General features: G+C 36.4%; 1 protein-coding gene across 2 annotated transcripts in view; it reads left to right on the top strand.

Moving 5' to 3' along the window:
* TUBE1 (tubulin epsilon 1) overlaps positions 1-22,936 on the top strand; it is a 23,871-nt gene extending 935 nt beyond the window's left edge. The window contains exons 3-12 of one of the 2 annotated variants that reach the window (XM_006157011.3): positions 203-255; positions 2,677-2,734; positions 6,815-6,930; positions 8,935-9,056; positions 14,249-14,436; positions 14,653-14,828; positions 16,111-16,251; positions 20,314-20,454; positions 21,037-21,211; positions 21,555-22,936. In XM_006157011.3, the coding sequence (XP_006157073.1) occupies positions 203-255; positions 2,677-2,734; positions 6,815-6,930; positions 8,935-9,056; positions 14,249-14,436; positions 14,653-14,828; positions 16,111-16,251; positions 20,314-20,454; positions 21,037-21,211; positions 21,555-21,713 (1,329 nt within the window). In that variant the 3' untranslated portion in view covers positions 21,714-22,936. Of the gene's footprint in view, positions 1-202; positions 256-2,676; positions 2,735-3,399; positions 4,357-6,814; positions 6,931-8,934; positions 9,057-14,248; positions 14,437-14,652; positions 14,829-16,110; positions 16,252-20,313; positions 20,455-21,036; positions 21,212-21,554 lie in introns of those variants that run through there. The other variant, XM_014591055.2, reaches the window with a different exon arrangement.
* The last annotated feature ends 174 nt before the right edge of the window (positions 22,937-23,110 follow it).

The raw sequence follows: 23,110 nt of genomic DNA, 5'->3' as shown, positions 1-23,110 counted from the left end.
GCTGAACTTAATCTGTAGATTTCATGGTGTTTCCTCTCCTCTTGAAGATTGGAAGAATCACCCTAAGCATTGTATAATATCTGCTTTTTTTGTTGTTGTCATAGGCACATTAGAGTATTGTGGGAGTACTAAAATTTAAAGGACTTCATTTGGAGAAAAAGCAAAACTTAAATGCTATAAATATATATTTTTTTCCTTTTAGAAAGGAATTTATGATGAAGCACTAAGCAGCTTCTTTAGAAATGTGGACACCAGGTAAGAGAGGATTAAAGTTTATCATAGTGTGATGATCCTTATTATGTCAACACATTGGGAGAAAATTTCTCAGAGGACACTTAAAAACAGTCGATAGCTGTGAAGTTGTCTGATCTTTGTGTGCTTTTCTCTTTACTGAACGTGTATTGATCATATCATTCGTATTTTTATGCCATTCAGAATAAGACAACGGGTTTTCTTTTTATGCTATATTAAGGGACAAAAAGAAGCATTAATGTTATTTCTTTTAACTTAGCCTTGAAATAAAGTTGTACTAACATACAACTGAGGTTTTCCCTTCAGGTATCTTGTTAATTCATTCACTAGTGGCTAACTTTTGAAAGAAAATGTATTGTCTATGTTTCTGACAGTATTTGCAGTCAGAAATATTTGCTCTAGGGGTAGCATGTGCTAGAAAGGAAAAAAGCAATTGTTGTCAGGTTACTTTTGTTTACTTAACAAAGGGTATCTATAAATGTCATATATCTTTTATCTGAAAGAATAGTTTAAGTTGTGCATTAGCTTTTCATGTTCAGTCATTAAGTAACATGCATTTTCAAAATATTTCATGAAACTGTGGTGATCTTGAACTGAAAATATATACACTTAATTTCAGATTTGCTCTAATTCAATGGAAATTCCAGTTCTAGTTTGGATAGTTGGCTGGATGTTTCAGCAGTTATTTTCTAGGGAAGGCTAATTAGTCTCCACTACATTGGTGAATCCCAGATTCTTATTCTCAAGCTTGCAAACTCAGAAATAGTGTTGATGCCAGCTTCAGAGTAGGTCCAGTTTTTGCAAGTATAGTCAGAGTAACCAAACTCAGAGGAATGGGAGATTAAAAAGCAGGTCAGTGTAGTAATCAGCAGTAGGAACCATATCTCAAAAACACCAGATCCTCATTTCCCATCATAGATGCATTCCCTTCTATAGAAAATTGGCCTGAAAAAACTGTATAATCATCAGCAGGTTGCCTGGTGACCATGGTATCAGACTGAGGGAAATTAAGAGTATTACCTTAAAGACTGGTGTCATTTATCTTTATCATAGGGTGATACCTGTCACATAGACTAAATTTCCTCTTAACTTGTGGCCCAGAACATCCTCTCTAAATACTACTAGGAGATGGAGATTTGCCTTTGTAATCATTCCTTTCAGGTGCTTGTTCCTTCCATTGCTAATTAAGTTCCTAATCCCATCTCTTTTTTTTTTTTTTCTAGTTTGTATGTATGTGGTGTGTTTTTGGTTCTGTTTTATTTTTAAAATGGTCTCACATTGTGATCCTTCTGCCTCACTCCTCCAAGTAGCAAGAATCACACACAGACGCCACCACAGCCAGTTTTAGAGTAGACCAGCAATCAGACCTAAGCCTCCCATGCCAGCTCAGCCTGAATAGCATCAGGAGCTGCTATGGCTGGGCCACTCTTCCCTTTCTAAATACTCATCCCTTTCATTGAGTATTACCTGCTTGGCGTGGAAGCTTTTCTTTTTTTTTAGTAAGGTATACTCTCATCTACTCTGTTTTAGATTTTAACCAGAAAGCACTCTTATTTTTTTACTTTAAATTTGAGAAGGCATGAAGAAGGAGTGTGGCATCTTGCTCTTTCTGTGTACTGTCACTACACGTAGCATCTTTTCTGTAATGAACCAGATAGTAAGTGTTTTAGGTTTTATGAACTGTAAGATTTGTTTCACTACTCAACCCTGTTTTGGTAGCATCAGATAGTACATAAACACATGGATGCTTGTATTTGAGTAAAACTTTCTTTAGGAAAGCAGGCAGTGAGCTGGATTTGACCTGAGGGTTGTAGTTTACCAATCTCTGATCTGTAGCATCGTCTTGTGTTTTAACTTGGCTTTCCCTTCATATATTCTGTCTTCTTATGAACTTCCTTTATTAACCCATACACTGTTTGGTCATGGGTTTTGGTACTTTGGTAACTTACTTTCAAGATGAAATCCTAGGGAAAGCCTTAAGTAAACCCTGTGGGATATAACTGGCATATCAGTTGATGTGTGGTTGACTGCCATGGGAAAGCTCATTAAGGATGCTTAATTAATAAAGATATCTGTCTATGTCAAAAAGAAATATGGAACTATTATGCTCATATTTAAGGCAGGAAAAAGCAAGAGGGTTGGCAGCAACCACATCTGGTCTTTTTTATCAGAAAAACTCCTCAGAATACCTCTCCTTTATTTCATTAGCTAGAACTGGATTACATGGCTAACCACAAAATTAGGGAAAAGAGTACCTCATTTGTTCAGCCTCATGAGATGCAGAAAAGGATGTTAGAATGACTGTGTGTCTACTGTATCTGGCATCCAAGCAGCCATATTATATGAATGGAAGTTCTTTTATTACCTGATAGCACTATTGGCCTTGTAAAATCTTATGACACTTTCTTATCTTTTATCTTTCAGAGTGGTTGGCGATGGTGGCGATATTTCCAAAGGAAAAATATGTTCTTTAAAAGCACGAGTAAGATATATACACTTGGATTGTTAATGGCATATGTGGGTGTTTTTAAAGAATTATTTTAAATTTTATTTATTATTATTACTATTATTTAATTTGCGATATGACACATGTGTTCACCAGAGCAAGAGAGAGAGAGTGAGAAAGCAAACCATCAGGTCCAGGACTCAAACCCTGTTTGCCATGTGGGAGCCCAGCACTTAACCACCACACCACCTGGCCCCTAACATGTATTTTTTAAATAACTATATTTCTATAACTATTATGCTAGTAATATTTTAATTTAACTTCTTGAATTAAAAATAAATCTTCTAAGCCATGTTTTATATAAATATAACTAAGCAGGCATTTGTGTTCATCTGAAACGGAAGGAGAAAAATTTTGTACATACAGTGAAAACATTGCATATTTAGCATTTTCTTCTAGCTATTACAGGAAAAATAGACCTCTGTAGATAAATGATAGTAAAAGGAGCCTTCTTCACTCTAAGGACCTAAAATATATACTAATATGCATTAATTTTTCATTTAAAGATAATGAAAGGGGGGCACCATGTGTCATGTTGATTAAGGCAGTGGAGTCCCACCTGGCTGGCTGACTACATGGTTTGAGTCCTGGACCTGGTAACTTGAAAAATCACACCAGGCATGTATGTATGCCCAAAATCCCAAAGGGAGAATGGAGGAGAAGGAATTGCAGCATGACCATCCCCTCTCAGGGGTGATCTCCCAGTTTCCCTCTGAATGTATGCACCCCATAACAACAACAACAAAAAAAATACTAGAAAATAGCCTTAAGAAGAAAGAAAAAAAAATGAAGGATTTAATAAGTGCCATTTACAGTTCTGAAACTGCTTTGAGTCAGTAACCCATATTTATACTCTTAATCTCATTCCAGCAATATTTCTCATGTGATTGTTTCTCTATACCAAACTCCTTTTTCTAATTGTTGGTCAGTAATCCTTGGCTATAACAAGAAAGAAAGGCAGTTTAAATGCTGTGGGAGAAATCAAAATGCTAAGGATCAGAGCTGGTGCAGAGGCTGAAAAACTGGAGAACACTAGTGTTGTGGAAGCTGGGAACCATTTCCTTGTATCTGGACTCTCTGATGCTCTTGGAAAACAAAACTTAGAGCAGAGACCATGTGTTTGCAGGTTGTCAGGATTCTTGAGTAGCACTTGGTATACTCCATGACAGAGAGAGAGAGAGAAAATCTCAGTCTAAATCTTAGAAACAGACTTTTGTCATTTTCTAGATTACTCCCAATTGAGCTCTTCTTACCACCATATCTGAGTGGGGTGGGAGGTGGAGAAAATACTGTTTATTAAAGAATAGCCAGTACGTTCCTGTAGCCTTAGACTTTTATCTCAAAGGTACTCATCTGTCTTTTCCTTAGGAGCTCTTGGTATTAAGTGGCTGTAATCACTAAAGAGTACAGGCTTCACAAGAAACTTGGGGCTTGGGCTTGTCTACTGTGCCAGTGTCTTATATTAATAGACAAAAACTCAGAATTCCATAAATCTTATATTACAGTCAAGGGAAAACCAAAAGGCATCATGTGACTCTGGAAGGAAATATAAACATCAAATCCTATTGCAGCTATGACTCCAGACCTTGGATACCTGAGTAAGGAGCCCAGAATACACTCCCAAAATTTACTTAATTTCCAATGGAAAACAAATCAAAGGCCTGTGACCAATGAAGTATTGGAAGAGTTATGTATGTCAAGGTTTTAATGCTAAATGACTAGCACAGCAGTGATTCTAGCAAAGCTCACTTCAGGATGTGACTGAATGTCGGTTTATATTCTGCATATTGATTGCCTCCCTTCCTGGCCCCAGATAGCAAGATAATTGAAGGTGGAACTTAAGTACTTTTTTCTTTTTACTTTTGCTACAGGGTATAGGTGCTCACCAGAAAGAGAGAGAAAGCAATAAATCACTCCCCAGAGGGGATGGCCACATCGTAGTCCCTTCTCTTTCATTCAAAGTCCCTTCCTGGGACTTTGGGTATGCACGTACATGTGACTGGCATGATTTTCAAGCCACTGGATCTGAGACTCAAACCATGAAGTCAGCCATGTGGGATCCAGCTGCCTTAACCTCCATGCTACCTGCTGACCCAATACATTTAGTCTTCCACAAATTATCTCAAAAAATCTGTTTTGAAACAGAGTATAAGCTAATTTCTTTCTTTCTTTTTTTTTTTTTTTAATAATCTTACACACTTGTAGTACCACAGTTTGCCTATATGGTGAAGTCTGTTGGCTAGGTATTAATTAAAGTCAGCATTTAAGATAAAAATTGCATAATGTCAGAAATGAACTTGAAAATTCCTAAAATTGTGAGTATATAATCCTATAAAGTGTATATATAATGATTACTGCATATAAAGAAACACTTTTTTTTTTCCTTTGCTGTAGGACACGTGCACTCACCAGAAAGACAGAGAGACTGAAAGTAAGAAATCACTCCCCAGGGAGTATGACCATGCCACAATCCTTTCTCCTCCATTCTCCTCTCAGGATCTTGGGCACACACACACACATGCCTGGCATGAGTTTAAGCCACTGGGTCCAGGACTCAAACTGCAGTCAACTACATGGGAGTCCAGGGACATAGCCATTTTACCAACTGTTGGTCCCAAAGGAACATAATTGTAAAACACAGTTTCATAGCCTTAGTCATCTATCATTATTTTAATTAATAAATTTTACAGTATCACAGTTTACTATGTAACTTAAATGTGCATAAATTGTAACTCAGTTGTAATCAGTACTCTGTAAATACTTGACTATCTCCCTTCAATTAAATACTCGTAGGGCATAGAGCTCAGAGGTTAAAAGTGAAGGTTTTGCAGCCAGGCTAGGTGGGTTTGAATTTCAGCTCTGCCATTTACTAACTAGTTGACCACAGCCAAGTTATTTAACTTTTGTAGGCCTTAGTTTTCTGATGTATGAGATTTAGATGTCAGTACCTGTACATAGGATAGTAAGGATTAAATGGGTCGATACATTTAAAGCATTTAGGATAGTAGTGTGTAATAATTGCTCAGTGTATATGATCACGAGAATTTTAAAAGCCCGTAAACAAAGTCCTTCCCTTTTTTTTTTTTTTTTTGCCTTTTTATCTAACTATTTTTACCTTTTCATTTTTCTTCCTCGCCATAGAATATATGGTATGGAAAGTACAAAGAAGTGGTAGGAGGCTAACCTTTCCTACTCACACATTGCTTTATTTCCTTGCTATTATTTTTTCCTAGTTTTTCTTTCCATAGTTAATTTTATGTTTTATATTTTTAATTTTTTTCTTAGTAGTATAGGTTATCTCCTTGTCAGTAAAGTGGTAGTAATGAATTACTGTAGATTGTAAATTACTTGTGCAAAGGGGCCCTGTTGTCTTCTTTAACATCCATCCAGTGCCTTGACTTTGCATATAATAGTAAGTTTACTCGTTTGGACATTTTATTTTGACTGTTATTCATAAAGAACAACATGGTTTTTCCTAGAGAGTAAATACACAAATGTACATTACTTATTAAGAACTTTTTTTTTTTTTAATTACCAGAGGGTGCATGTGCATGCCAGAGAAAAAGCACTCCAATGGATCATGGCCACCCACAATCCCTTTTCCTCCTTTTCTCCATCCTGTTAAGATTTGGGGCACACACACACACACACACACACACACACACACATTCCATCATGATTTTCAAAGCCTCTGGATGTGGAACTCAAAGTGTTTTCAGCCATATGGGATCAGACTTCCTATGCACAGTGTTTAGCCATCCGGCTACAGGGCCAGCTCAAGAACTTTTTCTGATTAAGGGTGCCTTCTGCATTTCCGAGATCTTGTTAGAAATTCATTTGAAAATAGGATAAAAGTTTAGAAACCAACTTTTAATTGGATTTCACCTTTTGAGAAGGGTGAAATTTTTTAATTCTTATAACAGAGACATAAAGGTTTGATTGAGCTTAAACTATAAAGAAGAACAGTGTATCACTTAGCTCATATATTCCATTAATTTACAGTGTGAATAACTATAAAAGAAAATATTCTAATTAAATTTTATTTCTCTTTCTCAGGCTGTCTTGATTGACATGGAAGAAGGGGTAGTGAATGAAATTCTGCAGGGACCATTGCGAGATGTATTTGATAGCAGACAACTTATCACTGATATTTCTGGCTCAGGAAATAATTGGTGAGAATATGCTGAACATAACAATCGAATGTCATGTGAAAAAAATAACCAATCTTTCCTTCATTCTGGTAGGTACTATTGACGTGAAAGTAAGAGGTAATTGTCCATACTTAAAGCTAGGTTTTTCAGCCTGTTGGCCTTCCCTGAATAGATGATTGTGTTTCATAACGCTTGGAAGCAACCTGTGTTTACTGTTATTTCTAATTCCTTCTCATTTTTCTTTATTAATTACCAGAGGGTGCATGCACTCCTCAGAGAGAGAGAGAGAAAGCGAAGGAGTACCACCCAGTGGGTCCTCTTTTTGCTGCAGTCCTTCTTCTTGAATTCTTCACTCTGGCCAGGATGTGAATTGTGGTCAACTACGTGGGATCCAGCTCCCCATGCACAGCACTTAACTGCTGTGCACTGAGTCTGGCCTCCTCCTTTACTTTTTTAAGAAAAGATGAATTATGAAAAACTGATTTGCTACATTTCTCTTTGTAAATGTATTCTTCTGTAAAATTTTAAGAACTTTTATAAACTGTTCTCTTACCTGTACCTCATATTATTTGAATCTCCAGTTCTCCGATTGGTCATATTTAATAGAATTGATACAGAGATGCAGAACAGACCAGTGTTCCAGCATTCAAGCTGAGCCTAAGGCTGTTTGGCCCTTAACAATATGATGCTCTCTTTAATGGAAAAAAAGCTCAAACAGCAGTTATTTAATAATTCTCATTGAGATTGTTTTTGCTGTTTTTAAAACTTAACTTGCTGTATGCTATTTACAAATCTTATTCATTATTCTGTTTGCAGCCAGCCCCTTAGTTTCATAGTGTGGAGAGGTAAATGATTTTACTAAAGCATGAATTTGAATCTTCTGTTCCGGAAGACTTGGAGAGAACCAGTGGCTTAATAAGTGAACTCACCTGACCACCCAGCTGGTGGTTCTCTAATTGTTGCATAGCTCATTCTGATGGATCATTTTTGAGTTATACTTGACTTCATGCATTATTTTTTAGTTTATCATAGTGATACTTGAAAATCTGGGCAACCTAAGAGATTTACAGAACCTCATAAATATCCATTTCTACCATGTATGATTTTATCTAATAATAACATGATGTGACCATTTTTTCTTATATTTTAAACCAAAATAGGTTAGTTTAATTTTTTATTTTTACTGTCAAGGTTTTGTAGTTGACCACTTTCTGCTTTTTAATATGTAAAGTATACAGTTCAGAATTTCCTTTTGGGACCAGCAGTTAACGTAATGGCTATGTCACTGAACTTCCCTGTAGTCAACTGCAGTTGAAGTCCTGGGCCCGGTGTCTTAAAACTCACGCTGGGCGTGTGTACATGCATGCCCAAGATCCTGAGAGAGGGATTGCAGCGTGGCCATCCCCCCGGGGGGTGATTTCTCGCTTTCTGTCTCTCTGTCTCTCTGGCGAGCACACGTACCCTACAGCAAAATCTTCTCAAAAAGAATTTACAGTAAAAGAAAGAAAAAAAAAAAAAAACCTGTGTAACCAAAATTTTGTTTTGTTGTAATTGTACCTTAAGAGAACAGTTGAGGGCCAGCAGGCAGTGTGGTGGTTAAGGTGCTGGACTCTCACATGACTGACCATGGTTCAAGTCCTGGACCTGGTGGCTTACTTTCTTACTTTCCTTCTTTCTCTCTCTGTTTTTCTCTGGTCAAATTTTAAAATAATAATAATAAATAAAATTAAATAATTCTTTAAAATATAGTTTCAAAGAAAAGGTTGAAGACATAAAATTTAGAAATTGTAGTTTATGTATTGCTTATGAGCTGATAAAGGATATTTGAGGATTACAGATATATAACATTCATAAATTTCTATCTCACGTCTTCAGGACATCTTTATTGACATGAAATAAAAATATATCTTGGTGCAATAAAAGTAATTTTTAAAATTTTCTGCTATCTTTTTATTTATATTAGAAATAATAAAATGAAGAACTAATAAATACAAAGATTTTGTTAATCTCTATTCTTATTTTCAGGGCTGTGGGTCACAAAGTTTTCGGCAGTCTCTACCGAGAGCAGATTACAGAGAAACTCAGGAAGTCTGCAGAGCACTGTGACTGCCTTCAGTGTTTCTTTATAATACATTCCATGGGAGGAGGTAAAGTTACTCCTCCTTTTTTTACAACAGTGTTAAAGTGAAAGTAGTAATTCATTTTGCAATATAAGTCTTGTTTTCAGACCTTTGCTAGATAAAGATCTGTGTGTGTGTGTGTGTGTGTGTGTGTGGTTTAAATTCATTTACAAATAGCTTTTTATCTTAAATTTTTGTGAAATTGTGTCACTGTTACTTTTTTTTTTTTTTAATTTAAGTCCTTTTAAGAATCAACAGAACTAGGGACCAGCAGTTAGCATAGTGACTATGTCGCTGGACTCCCACGTAGTCGATCGCGGTTTGTGTCCCGGACCCGGTGGCTTAAAACTCACGCCAGGCACGTGTGCATGCGTACCCAAGATCCTGAGAGGAGAATGGAGGAGAAGGGATTGCGGCGTAGCCATCCCCCCTGGGGGGGGGGTGATTTCTCGCTTTCTATCTCTGTCTGTCTGTCTGGCAAGCACACATACCCTATAGCAAAAACCTCTCCAGGGAAAAAAAAAAAAAAAAGAATCAACAGAACTATATCCCATGTTTTTTTAACCTACCTGTAGTTTCTTTTACGAAATGTTCAGCCTTATTCAGTATACATGAGCTTCTGATGAAAGTTAATTTCGCCTCAGCATGCACTTGGCAGTACTATTTCCTAACTAGAGCAAGCCATTTCTGGCATGTTCACATTTGCTTGCCAGAGAGTTTTGGTACCCTTTCTTTAGCTACCTTCAAACTTTTCAGGTCTCCAGTAAGAGAAAAAAGAGCAAAAGAAATTCTTTCAGTTCCTTTCAGTGATTTCTTATGGTACTCAATCTACTTGAGTTAGAAATAAATGGTCTACATTGCTCTCTTCCCATTCAGTTCCTTTCAGTGATTTCCTTTCAGTGGTACTCAATCTACTTGAGCTAGAAATAAATGGTCTACATTGCTCTCTTCCCCCAGGGAAACTTGTACCTTGGAACTAAGTATTTTGCTCCCCTGTTCCGTGAAAGAGAAACAGAATAAAATTGGCTGATTTAAAAATATGATTAGCTGGGACCAGCAGTTGGCGTAATGGCTATGTCACTGGACTCCCATGTAGTCAACTGTGGTTCAAGTCCCGGACCCGATGGCTTAAAACTCACTCTGGGCGCATGTGCATGTGTGCCCAAGATTCCGAGAGGATAATGGAGAAGGGATTGCGGCATGGCCATCCCCCCGGGGGGTGATTTCTCACTTTCTGTCTCTCTTTCTCTCTGTCTCTCTGGTGCGCACACTCACCCTATAGAAAAACCTCTCCCCCCCGCAAAAAAAAAAAAAAGAAAAAAAAATATGATTAGCAAATTTTAAAAGAAAAATATTTCCATACTTTTTTTTTAAATGAAATTAAAATTGTGTTTTCAGCAGGTTAGATGCAATGGATTTTTATACATATATGTACATTATGCACTATCTCAGCACTTTTTTTTTCTATGTTCATGAAAGAGCTTGTGTGCACTCATGTGAAAGAAAGAGGCGCACCCTCCACAAGATCTGGTCTCAGCACTATCCGCTTCTGTCAGTCCTCCAGCTCATCAGATCTTGAGTGCGTGCATATGTGCCTGGTGTGTTTCAGGCTGACCCATTTCTTTTGAACAGCCTGATACCACTGTGCCACTGAGCTAGCTATATTATAGCACTTTAAAATTAAAGCTATGTTTTGATGTTTCTTTATGTTGCTTTAGTGACCATGCCTTTTGAAGACCATCATGACTGTTACACTAAGAAACAAATTGTCTTTTGACTAGTTTAGTTAATCTGCAAGTTTGACTAAGTTTCCAAAAGAAAACAATGTGATTCATAGTTCGTTATGGGACCTTTTGGTATCCTACTTTAACACAGTATCTCAGAATAGCATACTTTATTCATAATTTTCTAAAAATAGCAAAAATAAATAATACTGAGTATTTAAAATAGAATCTCCTTTTCCATATTCAATCCTAGTTCATCTCCATATAGGTAGTGAAGTTTGCAGGATGTTTTTTCTCTACCCTCCACACATTTCCTGTTTTTTAATATGTGTGTGTGTTTAATTTACTAGAGGGCATGTGCACTTACTGAAGATAAAGAGAGAGAAGGATGCTGAGAAAGTAGGCCCCCCCATGGGAAATGGCCACACCACAATACCCACCTCTCCTTGGAAAATTTTAGACACTGCACAGTCAGCCATATGGGATCCAGCTGCCCCATCCACTATGCCACCAGCTGGCCTATGTATGTTTTACATAAATGACATCATGCAACACATACATAATTTTTTCACTTTTGTATTTCATGAACACCTTTGCATATCATTTGTTTGATGGAATTTAGTTGCTTGTTTAATGTTTAGTACTTAATACGTAATAGTTTACATATTTTGGGGGGGTTTTGGTTTGTTTTTAGGGTTTTGCCATAGGGCACAAGCACTCACCAGAGAGGGAGAGAAAGAATAAAATAATCCTCCAAGACAGATGGCCATGCTGCAGTCTCTTCTCCATTCTCCTCTTGGAATTTTGGACTTACATGTACATGTTCCCAGTGTGATTTTTAAGCCACCTGGTCTGGGATTCAAACCACAGTTGACCATGTGGAGTCTAGTGCCTTAACCACCACACCATCTGCTAGCCCCTATATTTTAATTTCTAAACATATATAATAATTTACTAAGTCAGTTCCTCATCATAGATGTTGTTTATGGTGATTAGTTACTACATTTAATCTCCAGTGGACATTTGGTGCATATATCTTAGTGCATTTTGGCCTCCATATCTGTAGACAATATTTCTAGAAAGATGGCACCACAGAATATGTACATTTTAAATTTTGATTGATGTTACTAATATGTCTTCATACAATATGGTACCGATTCTTTTTATTAGCAGCACTATAAGAGTTCCTATTTCCTGGGACCAGCAGATGATGTAGTAGTTACATCGCTGGATTCCCTTGTAGACTGCTGTGGTTCTAGTCCTGGTTCTGGCAAATTAAACCTCATGCTGGGTCCGTGTGCATGCATGCCCAAAATCCTGAGAGGAGAATGGAGAAGGGACTGCAGTATGGCCATCCTCTGTGGAAGGGTGATTTCTTACTTTCTGTCTCTCTGTCTCTCTCTGTCTCTGTGGCAAGTGTACATGCCCTACAGCCAAAATCTTAAAAAAAAAAAAAAAAAAAAAAAAAAAGAGTTCTCGTTCCTTACACTGAGAATTATGAGACCTACATTGTCTGATGTTCAAAATAAATATTTTAATTTACATTTCTTTAATTAAAAAGAAAGTTGAACATTTTTATGTCTACCTGCCATTTTTGTTTCCTTTACTATGAGTTACATATTTACATCTTTGGCCCTTTTTTTCTGTTACATTATTCATATTTTTGGTTGTTGATTCTTGAGAGCTCTTTATGAAAAGAAAATTTAAGCTTTCCTCATATGTTGGATATTTTTCTTAGTTTGTCTTTATTTTGTTTATGGGTTTTTCTAAATATGTTTTTAAGTTTTGCTTTTCCTTTTTTTGAAAGAATTATTTTATTTATTTATTTATCTACCTATTTATTCATTTTAATTTGACCAGAGAGGGGGAGAGAGAGAAAGTGAGAGAGCAAGCTGTGCCAGGTCAGGGACTTGAACTGTGATTGGCCTTGTGGGAGTCCAGTGCCCTTAACCACATACCACCTGCTGGCCCCCAGTTTTGCTTATTCTTAATATAATCAAAACAGTCTTTTCTGTAATGGCTCTTTTTTATAGTGTTTAAAAAAGTCCTTATTAAAGATTAATCAGAAAAATGTCTTCATATTTATGTAGTATGTTGAACATGATTTTTTAATATTATCTACATGAATTATAGCACTGGTTGTGAAACTTTTTTTTTAAATCAGAATAGTAAGAAATACGTTTTATTTCACAGCCCAACAACATTCATGCACAGACACACCTACAAACTAAAATATGATTCAGAAAATACTCTTTACCCACATTGCATGTGACATTGGTAGTTTTTACCATTCCTTTAAGAGAAAAAAATACACTAATCTGATAATTAGTTTGGTAACCTGCTAATGGTTCACAGCCCACAGTTTAAAAATACTTCAAATTTGAGGTACCAGCAGAGGACATAGTGGTTACGTCACTGGACTCCCGCATAGTTGACCATGGTTGGAGTCTCAGATCCAGTGACTTAAACTCATGCCTGGCACATGTGCGTGCATGCCCAGGATCCCAGGGGGAGAGTGGAGGAGAGGGGATTGGAGGGTGACCATCCCCCTGGGGGGGGGGGCGGTATTTCTTTCTGTCTGTCTGTCTTTCCAACAAGCACACATTCCCTATAGCAAAAATCTCTTAAAAAATATTTAAGAACTTGAATTTTGAGAGTTCCAGCTTTAAGTTCTTAAAGAATTTATGTAAATGTAACTAAATATCAGAAAACTATTTTTAATAAGATTCCTAGAGTTACTTCTTTCAAGTAGGTAGTGACAGGCCAGATAATGGTGCCATGGTAATCCACAAAGCTCTATAAGGCAGTCCCACACGGAAGAGTTCCTGGTTCGAGTTCAGCAACCTACTCAAGCACGCCAGGCACATGTTTGCTCATGACGTGGGGCTGACTGAAGGCGAGGAGTGGACTAGTGTCAGGACCCTGTTGGGAGTGCTCTTTCTTGTTCTCTCCCTGTCTCTTTCGCTCATAAGAGAAATAAATAAGCCTAAGAAAAGTAGATAATAATGAAGTTTCAGATTTGACAATTTTAGTAATTCAAGGTAGCCATGCTTAAGTTTAAAGAATTTTAACTCTATATTTAAGTTGCTCAATGATGTAATCATGTTCTTCATCATCAAGATTATATGTACACTACACCAAAGCTGTTAAGGTCGTTTCCTTTTTTTATTTTTTAAGTTATTTAATATCAAGTATAAACTGAATGCTGTCGCGGTTGAATTTTTCACTCTTCAGACAGTTCTTTTGGTATAATAGAGGCACAACTTAAACATGAGAAACAGAAATAGAGAAATTCATGGTCAGAGCCAGAAATGGAACTCAGGACTCTAAGTCTTACTATCCATGATACCTTCATTCCCTTATCTAAAATTAGATTAGTTAATACGTAATCACAGGAATAAGTGAAAAGTTACTTCTGCAAGTAAAACATAAATTTTTTCACAACCGTGTTCTGAATCATTTATGCTAGTTTCTATTCGAAATTTTAATCTTTAGGAACAGGATCTGGATTTGGCACATTTCTTTTAAAGGTGCTTGAAGATGAGTTCCCTGAAGTATATAGATTTGTGACGTCAGTTTATCCTTCCAGTGAGGATGATGTCATAACCTCACCCTACAATAGTGTCTTGGCAATGAAGGAACTTAATGAGCATGCGGACTGTGTGCTACCCATCGACAACCAAGTAAGAAATGACACTGGGACTTACAGAACAATTTCATCCGCATTCAGTTCGGTTTTACTTTTGTGTTTATATGGAACACTGTCCACTCTTCTGCCTTCTCACCTAAGAAAAAAATAAGTTTAAATTGTTTTTCTCTCTCTTCATTCTTTCCTAGTAGAATGTCATCCATGCCCACTCTTCTTAAAAGCTTCTCTCCCAATATTTTTCCCTCAAAAGTCTTTATTTGACATCATTAGCAAAATTGACCTCATGGTGAATTCTGGAAAGTTGGGTACAACTGTGAAGCCGAAGAGTCTGGTTACTTCAAGTGCTGGGGCTTTAAAAAAGCGGCACAAGAAGCCCTTTGATGCAATGAATAACATTGTGGCAAATTTGCTGCTCAACCTGACAAGGTAATCCTATCCAAGGCCAGTGGGAAAACTTCACTGTGCTTTTGACAATATCTTGAGTTTTCTTATAGTATTTTATAGTCGTTTTAAGTTACAAGAACTTATTTTGTTTTTATTTTATTTGGGCTTGTATTTTTATCTCTTAGAGTGATAGACTGGGATTTTCATTTGACTCCAAAGCAACATTTTCCCAAGTATATTTCATGGAATATTAATAGATGTTAAATGATTTTGTTGTAGACATACTTGAAAAACACTTGGTTAGATAAAGTAAAAGTAAAACCTTTTCCTTTCCTTTTACTTCTTTATTTTATACCTGAAATTTTACTCTCATTAGCTTATCCCAAAGGTTTCCATTACCTCAGTTTCTAATATTGTTTTGGCATTATTATATTTCAGGCTATATAACATATTAAGCAGAACTTAGAGTAATTTATTTTTTGAAAGGTTTTTGCTATACAGCAAGTGCGCTTGCCAGAAAGACAGAGAGACAGACAGACAGAAAGTGAGAAATAACCACCACCATCCCCCGAAGGGATGTCCATGGCACAATCCCTTCTCCATTCTCTTTTCTAGATCTTGGGCACACACACACATGTGCTCAGTGTTTGTTTAAGCCACTGGGTCCAGGATTCGAACCATGGTCTGCTATGTGGGAGTCCAGCAACATAGCCATTATGCCAGCTGCTGGTCCCAAAAACTTAGAGGAATTTAATAAAATTTTCAGAATAATAAATGATTCACCTGTATGTGTTTAACTCAATATAGTCTTTTTATATTTTTAAAATAATTATTTATTTAATTCCATTTGTAGGTTTTTGTTTTATTTTGGCTTTTTTTGGTTCTTGTTTTAATTTGACCAGAGAGAGACAGAGAGAAAGAGAAATTAAGAAGGCAAGCTGCCAGGTCTGGGACTTGAACCATGGTCAGCCATATGGGAATCCAGCACCTTTAACTACCATGTCACCTGCCGGCCCTATAAAGTCTTTTTAAATAACATGTTTTTATGTGTGTATTGAGCAATTATAATAATATATTGGTTAAATTTTAGATAATGCAGAAATAAGAATTGGTATAGATTCATATATTGTACTTTAATTATCTATATATGGTTGTTCAATATACTGTATTTTACTAATACAGAAACAAAAGCAGCATACATTCTACACTGAAGAACAATGTGCAGAAAGATTTGGGGAAATGCCTGCTGAATAAATCAAGTTATATTCAACGTCTGTCATTCTAAAATTAAAATTTCCTCATTGTTTTAATGTCAATTTTTTAGCTCTGCAAGGTTTGAAGGATCCCTTAATATGGACCTTAATGAAATCAGCATGAATTTAGTTCCTTTTCCTCAACTTCATTATCTTGTATCAAGCCTAACTCCATTATATACACTGGCAGATGTTAACATTCCTCCTAGAAGGTATGATGTAACTTTGTTACAATTTCTTAAGCACTTGAATTACTTTAAAACAAATATGTAAGAGAAAAATGTTTTTAATAATCTATTTCTTTGAGTCTTTTTTCTGGGAAGTATATAAAATACTATTGATGAAAGCTATCCTTCCATTAGATGAATACTTCAGAAATAATTATTTTAAAATGTGTATGCTAAAGTGTTTGAAATGAAATCTAATTGCATTTTTAGGCTTATGAAGATTAATAAAGATGTCATTTAGATTGAAAAAAATTAAATGCTTTGAATTCTGACAGACTTATGTCTGAATCCTAATTGTCACTTACTACCTATAGTACCTTAAGAAAGAGATTTAAACTTTTTATCTTAGTTTTTTTCATCTGGAAAAATGAAAGTCAAGGGCCAACTGGTGGCATCATGGTTAAGGCAGCCAGATCTCAAAAGGCCAACTGCAGTTCAAGTCCAGGACCCAACAACTTGAAAAACATATCAGGTGGGGAACCAGCAGTTAGCGTAATGGCTATGTCCCTGGACTCCCACGTAGTCGACCGCGGTTCGCGTCCTGGACCCGGTGGCTTAAAACTCACGCCAGGCGCGTGTGCGTGCGTGCCCAAGATCCCGAGAGGAGAATGGAGGAGAAGGGATCGCGGCGTGACCATCCCCTCTGGGGGGTGATTTCTCGCTTTCTGTCTCTATGTCTCTCTCTGTCTGTCTGGCGAGCGCATGCGCCCTGTAGCGAAAACCTCTCAAAAAAAAAAAAAAAACATATCAGGTGCAGTGTATACATGCCCCAACTCCCACATGATGAGATGGAGGAAAAGGAGTGGAGTGTGGAGTGTGCTTTCTCACTCACCCATCCCTACCCCCTGCATCTCTCTCAGACAAGTGCACACACCCTATCGTGAACTTTAAAAAATAATAATCATAATAAGGGGCTAGTAGATAGCATGGTGGTTAAGGTACTGGTCTCCCACCTGACTGACTGCGGTTTGAGTCCCAGGCCTAGTAGTTTGAAAATCATGTCGAATATGTGTGTGAGTGCCCTAGATCCCAAGAAAAGGATGGAGGAGAAGGGATTATGGTGTGGCCATCCCCCCTGGGGATCATTTTTTTTTTTCTTTTCTTTTTTGGAAAGGTTTTTGCTATAGGGCGTGGGCATTTGCCAGAAAGACAGAGAGAGACAGAGAGATAGAAAGCGAGAAATCACCCCCCAGGGGGAATGGTCACACCGCAATCCCTTCTCCTCCATTCTCCTCTCAGGATCTTGGGCACGCACGCACACGTGCCCGGCATGAGTTTTAAGCCACCGGGTCCGGGATGCAAACGCGGTCGACTACGTGGGAACCCAGCAACATAGCCATTACGCTAACTGCTTTTCCCTGGGATCATTTTTTACTTACCCTCCCATGTCTCTCTCTGGCAAGAACAGGCACTCTGACAAAAACTTAAAAACAAAAAGAAAAGAAAGTCAGAATACCTACATCATAAACTTCCATACACTTGTTGGGTAGATTAAGAATTACATATTAAATCTCTATGGCAGCCCAGCACCATAGAAGGCTTTTTTACAAGTTACTGTATATAGTACAGCATTATGTATCATTTCTAGTATACCTGATTTTGGAACTGTTTGCGTGTCATTTTTAAGCATTAAGTTTATATCAATTTACTTAACAAATTCTACTTTTGAAAGTTAACTTTAGCATATGTAGTGATGATGTGTTAAACATTTCACACTGGCATTCACAGTTGACTAAAGGAACAAAGGTCCTGCCAAACTCTGTAAAGGGAGAGTATATAAATGAGAAAGTTAAAGATTCCTTTTCATAAAGTTTTGGCAAGATAAGCAGTATTGCTTCAGAAATGTCACATGTGATATTGATAAACTTTGATGTGAGCCAGTAACAAATGACCCGTTCTGCCAGCTAATAGGTAGGACTTCTGTCTCCCATGGGATTGGATGTCTTCAACAGGTTAAATAACATCCACAGTGATCATTAAATGTCCCCTGGTATCAGCCCAGCATGTTAAATTTCAGTATATTTGTAAGTAGAATGTACACCATTAATATGGAGCATAGAATTTAAATTGGTTTTAAACTTTATGCACAATGGCAATACTTTGGAAATTTTTATATTTGAAGTAAATGAAGACATGGAATTTATGATTAAGTTTAGCATAAAGAAGAAAAATGTTACGACTTCAACCTAAATGTCTTAAAGTCAATTGAATGTCTTATTATCCTATTTGGTTTATCTTGGCTAAAATAATACCTGTATCAGCATTTTTTTATTATAATCATAGTAATTTGTGGTGAAGGTTTTTAATTAAAATATCTTAATGAAAATCTATAGAGGACTTAAAAATGTTAGACTCTTAAGGAATTTGCCTAAATGTTCTTACTGTCTTCATGGGATCCTGGGTGTTTTATTTGTTTGTTTTTGTTTGGCTTCTGCTGTACTGCAGATATTTCAGACTATCAAGGCATGTAGACACAATCATTTATCATTGATAAATAATGAATTGTTTTAATATTGTACATTCAAAGGCGTAGTTTTAAAACTCTTTAATTTCTTTTAAGTAGTTTCAAACAAGTGGGAATGTTTTGGTTTTGGATTATGTTAATAAATGTCAGTTCTGTACCTAGTCCATTTTTGTCAAAAGAAAACAAGTTCTAAGCATATATGAATAAGATAAATATCCTAATAATTATAAATAGTTCCTTACTAGTTTTTGTATTTTATAAGACAAGAAAATAAAGCAAAAATGAATTTGCCTGCTATTTATATAGTGTTTCCTTTTTTTTGAGAGGTTTTTTGCTGTAGGTCATGTGCGCTCGCCAGAAAGACCGAGAGAGACAGAGAGACAGAAAGCGAGAAATCACCCCCCAGGGGGGATGGCCACGCCGCAGTCACTTCTCCTCTAGTCTCCTCCTGGGATCTTGGGCACGCACGCACACGTGCCTGGCATGAGTTTAAAGCACCAGGTCCGGGACTTGAACCGTGGTCGGCTACATGGGAGTCCAGTGACATTGCCGTTATGCTAACTGCTGGTCCCTTAGTGTTTCTTAATCTTTTCTGGGTTTTCATTTGTGGTGAAATGTCCATGCCTTAACTCCATAAAAATGCCCAAAAGCCACATACACATCAAAATTTTGAACATAATAGTAGAGGATTCATGAGTCCTTCAAGAGTCCACCAAATCTCACCTGTCCTTTAGGGAGTCTTCTATCCCTCTTTTATAAAATAATCAGAATAGAATATAAATTCCATTACAGCAGAACATTTTTATTTGCTGAGCCTCTTAGACTTTGAATAGTGCCTGGCACATAGTGGACATTTAGTAAATACCTGATAAATAAGCAGCACAGGTTTCTCAGCAGATGAAGCTCTGGCTAGAGTTATCTAAGGAACCTAATCATCTGTTGAGTTATATAGGATTTATAAACTAAAGGGGCCACAGTAAGGGCCTTGTTGACTGGGTATTGTTAGATATAAGCCCTGTCAGTTGCCTTTGTCTTCCCCTCTTTGACGTAAGGTATAAAAGATAATCTCTTTTTTTGCCTTCAATTAAATGACTTCAAGGAAGCATTACAGACTTTCATCTTTTATGAGGAGAGTCCCCCATTGTCCTTTGATAGTTTCCTTCTAATCTTAATGTATGATATTCTACAGAGAGAGAATAATCATCTTAATGTTGTGGGTTTTTAGTTTTGATATTGTGGAGTAGGTAAGCATAGTGAACTAAGTAATAATGATACAAGTTTTAGATAGCAGTATTACTTACAACTCACTAATGTTACAGTCAACAATTTTGTTGCTACCTGAAATCACCAGTAGGCTGCAGAAGCTTTAAAAAACAAACAAAAAAAAGATATTGCATTGCTTTCTCCTTTTATCATCAAGGTTATTTTGAGAAGATGATAGCTGGCTATTTATTATATTTAGAACATAATAAATAAATTTAGAATTTATATAATATATTCCAATAGCATAATGTTTGATGTGAAGTCTATTTATAGAGAGATGGCTATCTTTTCATTTTACAGTGACTCTTTCATTGCTTTAGGTTGGATCAGATGTTTTCCGATGCCTTCAGTAAAGATCACCAGCTTATTCGGGCAGACCCCAAACATAGTCTCTACCTCGCCTGTGCCCTCATGGTTAGAGGAAATGTACAGATTTCAGATCTTCGCAGAAATATTGAAAGGTTTGATTTCTTTTTTTCAGGATCCTTAATGTGTACTGTTTGGGACAGTAAAGCATAGTTAAGACTACTTCTTCAAATTCTGATATCACATAGAGCAGCTACTTCAATCTCTCTATGCCTTGTTTTTATCATAATAATAATACAAGTTATGTATGACTATATGTACTAAATAATGTGTTCTATTTTCTGAAAATATTCAGAAGATCATAACTTATGCTGTTTTTACTTTCATCACTACTACTATTGCATACCTTCTGAGTTTATGTGTTAACTATTTTTAGAAAATGACTCTGTTGGGTTACAAAGTAAGGAAATTATGTTACCTTCACTTCACTTTATCCCCAGATTTCTAATCTTAAGGATTAGAATCTAGCTTTTGGAATCGCCATCACGGTCGTCTTCCTACTAATTGTCTCTTGGTATATACCACAGTACCATTATGATGAAAAAAGAGATACCTGAGAGTATACAGTAAGCAGTTAGGGTGGTGCTGTCAGTAATGTTCTAGTTTAACGTGAGCTGCCATAATGTGGCAGAAGTATGTAGTACCTTAGTACTCACCTTTGAGTTTTTGTGTCTCAGATTGAAACCTTCTCTTCAGTTTGTCTCCTGGAATCAAGAAGGCTGGAAGACCAGCTTGTGTTCAGTACCTCCTGTGGGCCATTCTCACTCGTTGTTAGCTTTAGCAAATAACACGTGCGTGAAGCCTACCTTTATGGAACTGAGAGAGAGGTTCATGAGGCTCTACAAGAAAAAGGTAATTATCATAACACATTTGTTAACTGTATGAGTTTACTTTCACTATTTAAGATGTATTCTTAAAGTTACACTAGGATAAATCAGGTGTGATCTTGTCTACTGGGTATGTTACAGTGATTCTAACTGAAGAGGAGAGGGTTACTTATTCTATTTTTACTCTAAATAAGAAATTTCATGAGTTATACCATTTACGCAAAGTATTCAGTCTGATGTACATTCTCATTTCTGTCATAAAGCTAAATGAACTATAATTTTAATGAAAGACTTTTTGCCTTACTTTAAGACCATTTATATGTTTTAAAGTTTCTGAAATGCTAAATGTCCAATTTTTTTATTTATAGGCTCACCTTCATCATTATCTACAAGTTGAAGGGATGGAAGAAAGCTGTTTCACAGAAGCTGTGGCATCTTTATCAGCACTCATACAGGAGTATAACCAACTGGATGCTACCAAAAGCATGCCTATGCCAGATTTACCCCGACTAAGTGTAGCTGTGTAAAAAAGGAAATGCGACAAGTACAACTTTATGATTCTTAATTTCACATTGTTTTTGTCACCTTTCTGCTATAGCAGTTTTGTCATTCAGAAAGCCCAGTTTTAGCCCAGCTCCTGTGGCACTTGCTGCTAAGACACTGTGCTCTGCAGGTGGGGACCACATGGGAGGACCAGGTTCAATTCCTGGGTTAACCTGAAGACCAGGAGCGGTGGTTTGCATCTGGTTTGCATCTGTAATCCCGGTGGCTCAGGAAGCCTGAGACAAGAGGATTACAAACTCAGGGCTGGCCTGATCAACATAGCAAGACTCTATCTAAAAAAACAGCAGACCTGGTGGTGTGTATCTGCAATACTAGCCAGGAGGCTGAGGCACGACGATTATGACATAGCAAGAACCTCTCTTTAAAAAGAAAAAAATTATTTTTTTATATTATCAGGAAGTATTTTTGTCTAAAAGAGTGGGTTTTACTTAATCACAATTATTCCTATGTGTGAAGCTAGTGAAGTCCTAGTACCTTAACTTCAAACATTTGTCTTCAGAGGAGTCTCATTTTCTAAAATTCAGAGAATGAAGATCTTCAACATTTTGCTTTATTTATAGCCTCATATTTTGTTACTTATACGCTGATAATCATGTCTCCAATAAAAATCTTGTACAGTATATTTTTATTATATTTATTATAACTTATATTCTGGTATTGTTTGAATTCTCCTGATTCTTTAAAAGTGAGTACTCAAAGTAGAACACAATGGAAATTATTTCCATGTAACATCCACTAACTATTGGGATAGGTCTTTTGCAACAGTTAACAAGGTTTTGTTTTTCTTTGGATAATAACTTATAGTCACCCAAAATAGTCATAAGTTATACATTCATTTTAATGTGTACGTGTATTAAATTATTTTTAAATGTAATTACTCTATTATCAAAATAACTGGTTTATAGTAATAAATGTCCATATTTTAAGCAACACTCCTTGTTATCATGGTCTTACATGTTTCCGTTTATACAAGTGGACAGTGCAGTCCTAAGCTTGGTATCTTCTTCCAGACTTTGCAGTAAAAGGCTGATGAGGACAGAAATTGTTCTGTTTCCTAGACCATTCAGCATTAGTCTTCAACATTATTTTAAACCATCATTTATATTTCAGATCCTTAGGTTTATTTATCATTTAAGACAGTAACTTTTAAGAACAATTTCTTTTCGATCCAAATTTGTTCTGTACTTTCTTTAGAGTTTCTTTTTTTTCAGATTTATCTTCAAAGTGATCATACTATCCTTGGTCTTTATCTTGGAAATTTAATTTTTATAGTAGTTAGTATAAAATTTTTTAGATTATATTCGTTAACAGTGGCCAGAGAAATTCCGTTTTCTCCTTTCCAAATAAATTTTAACTAATA

Source organism: Tupaia chinensis, unplaced genomic scaffold, assembly GCF_000334495.1.
Source record: "Tupaia chinensis unplaced genomic scaffold, TupChi_1.0 Scaffold000527_1, whole genome shotgun sequence".
NCBI lineage: Eukaryota > Metazoa > Chordata > Mammalia > Scandentia > Tupaiidae > Tupaia > Tupaia belangeri.
The sequence above is the reverse complement of the archived record's forward strand: the minus strand, read 5'-3'. Positions and strand labels throughout refer to the sequence as shown.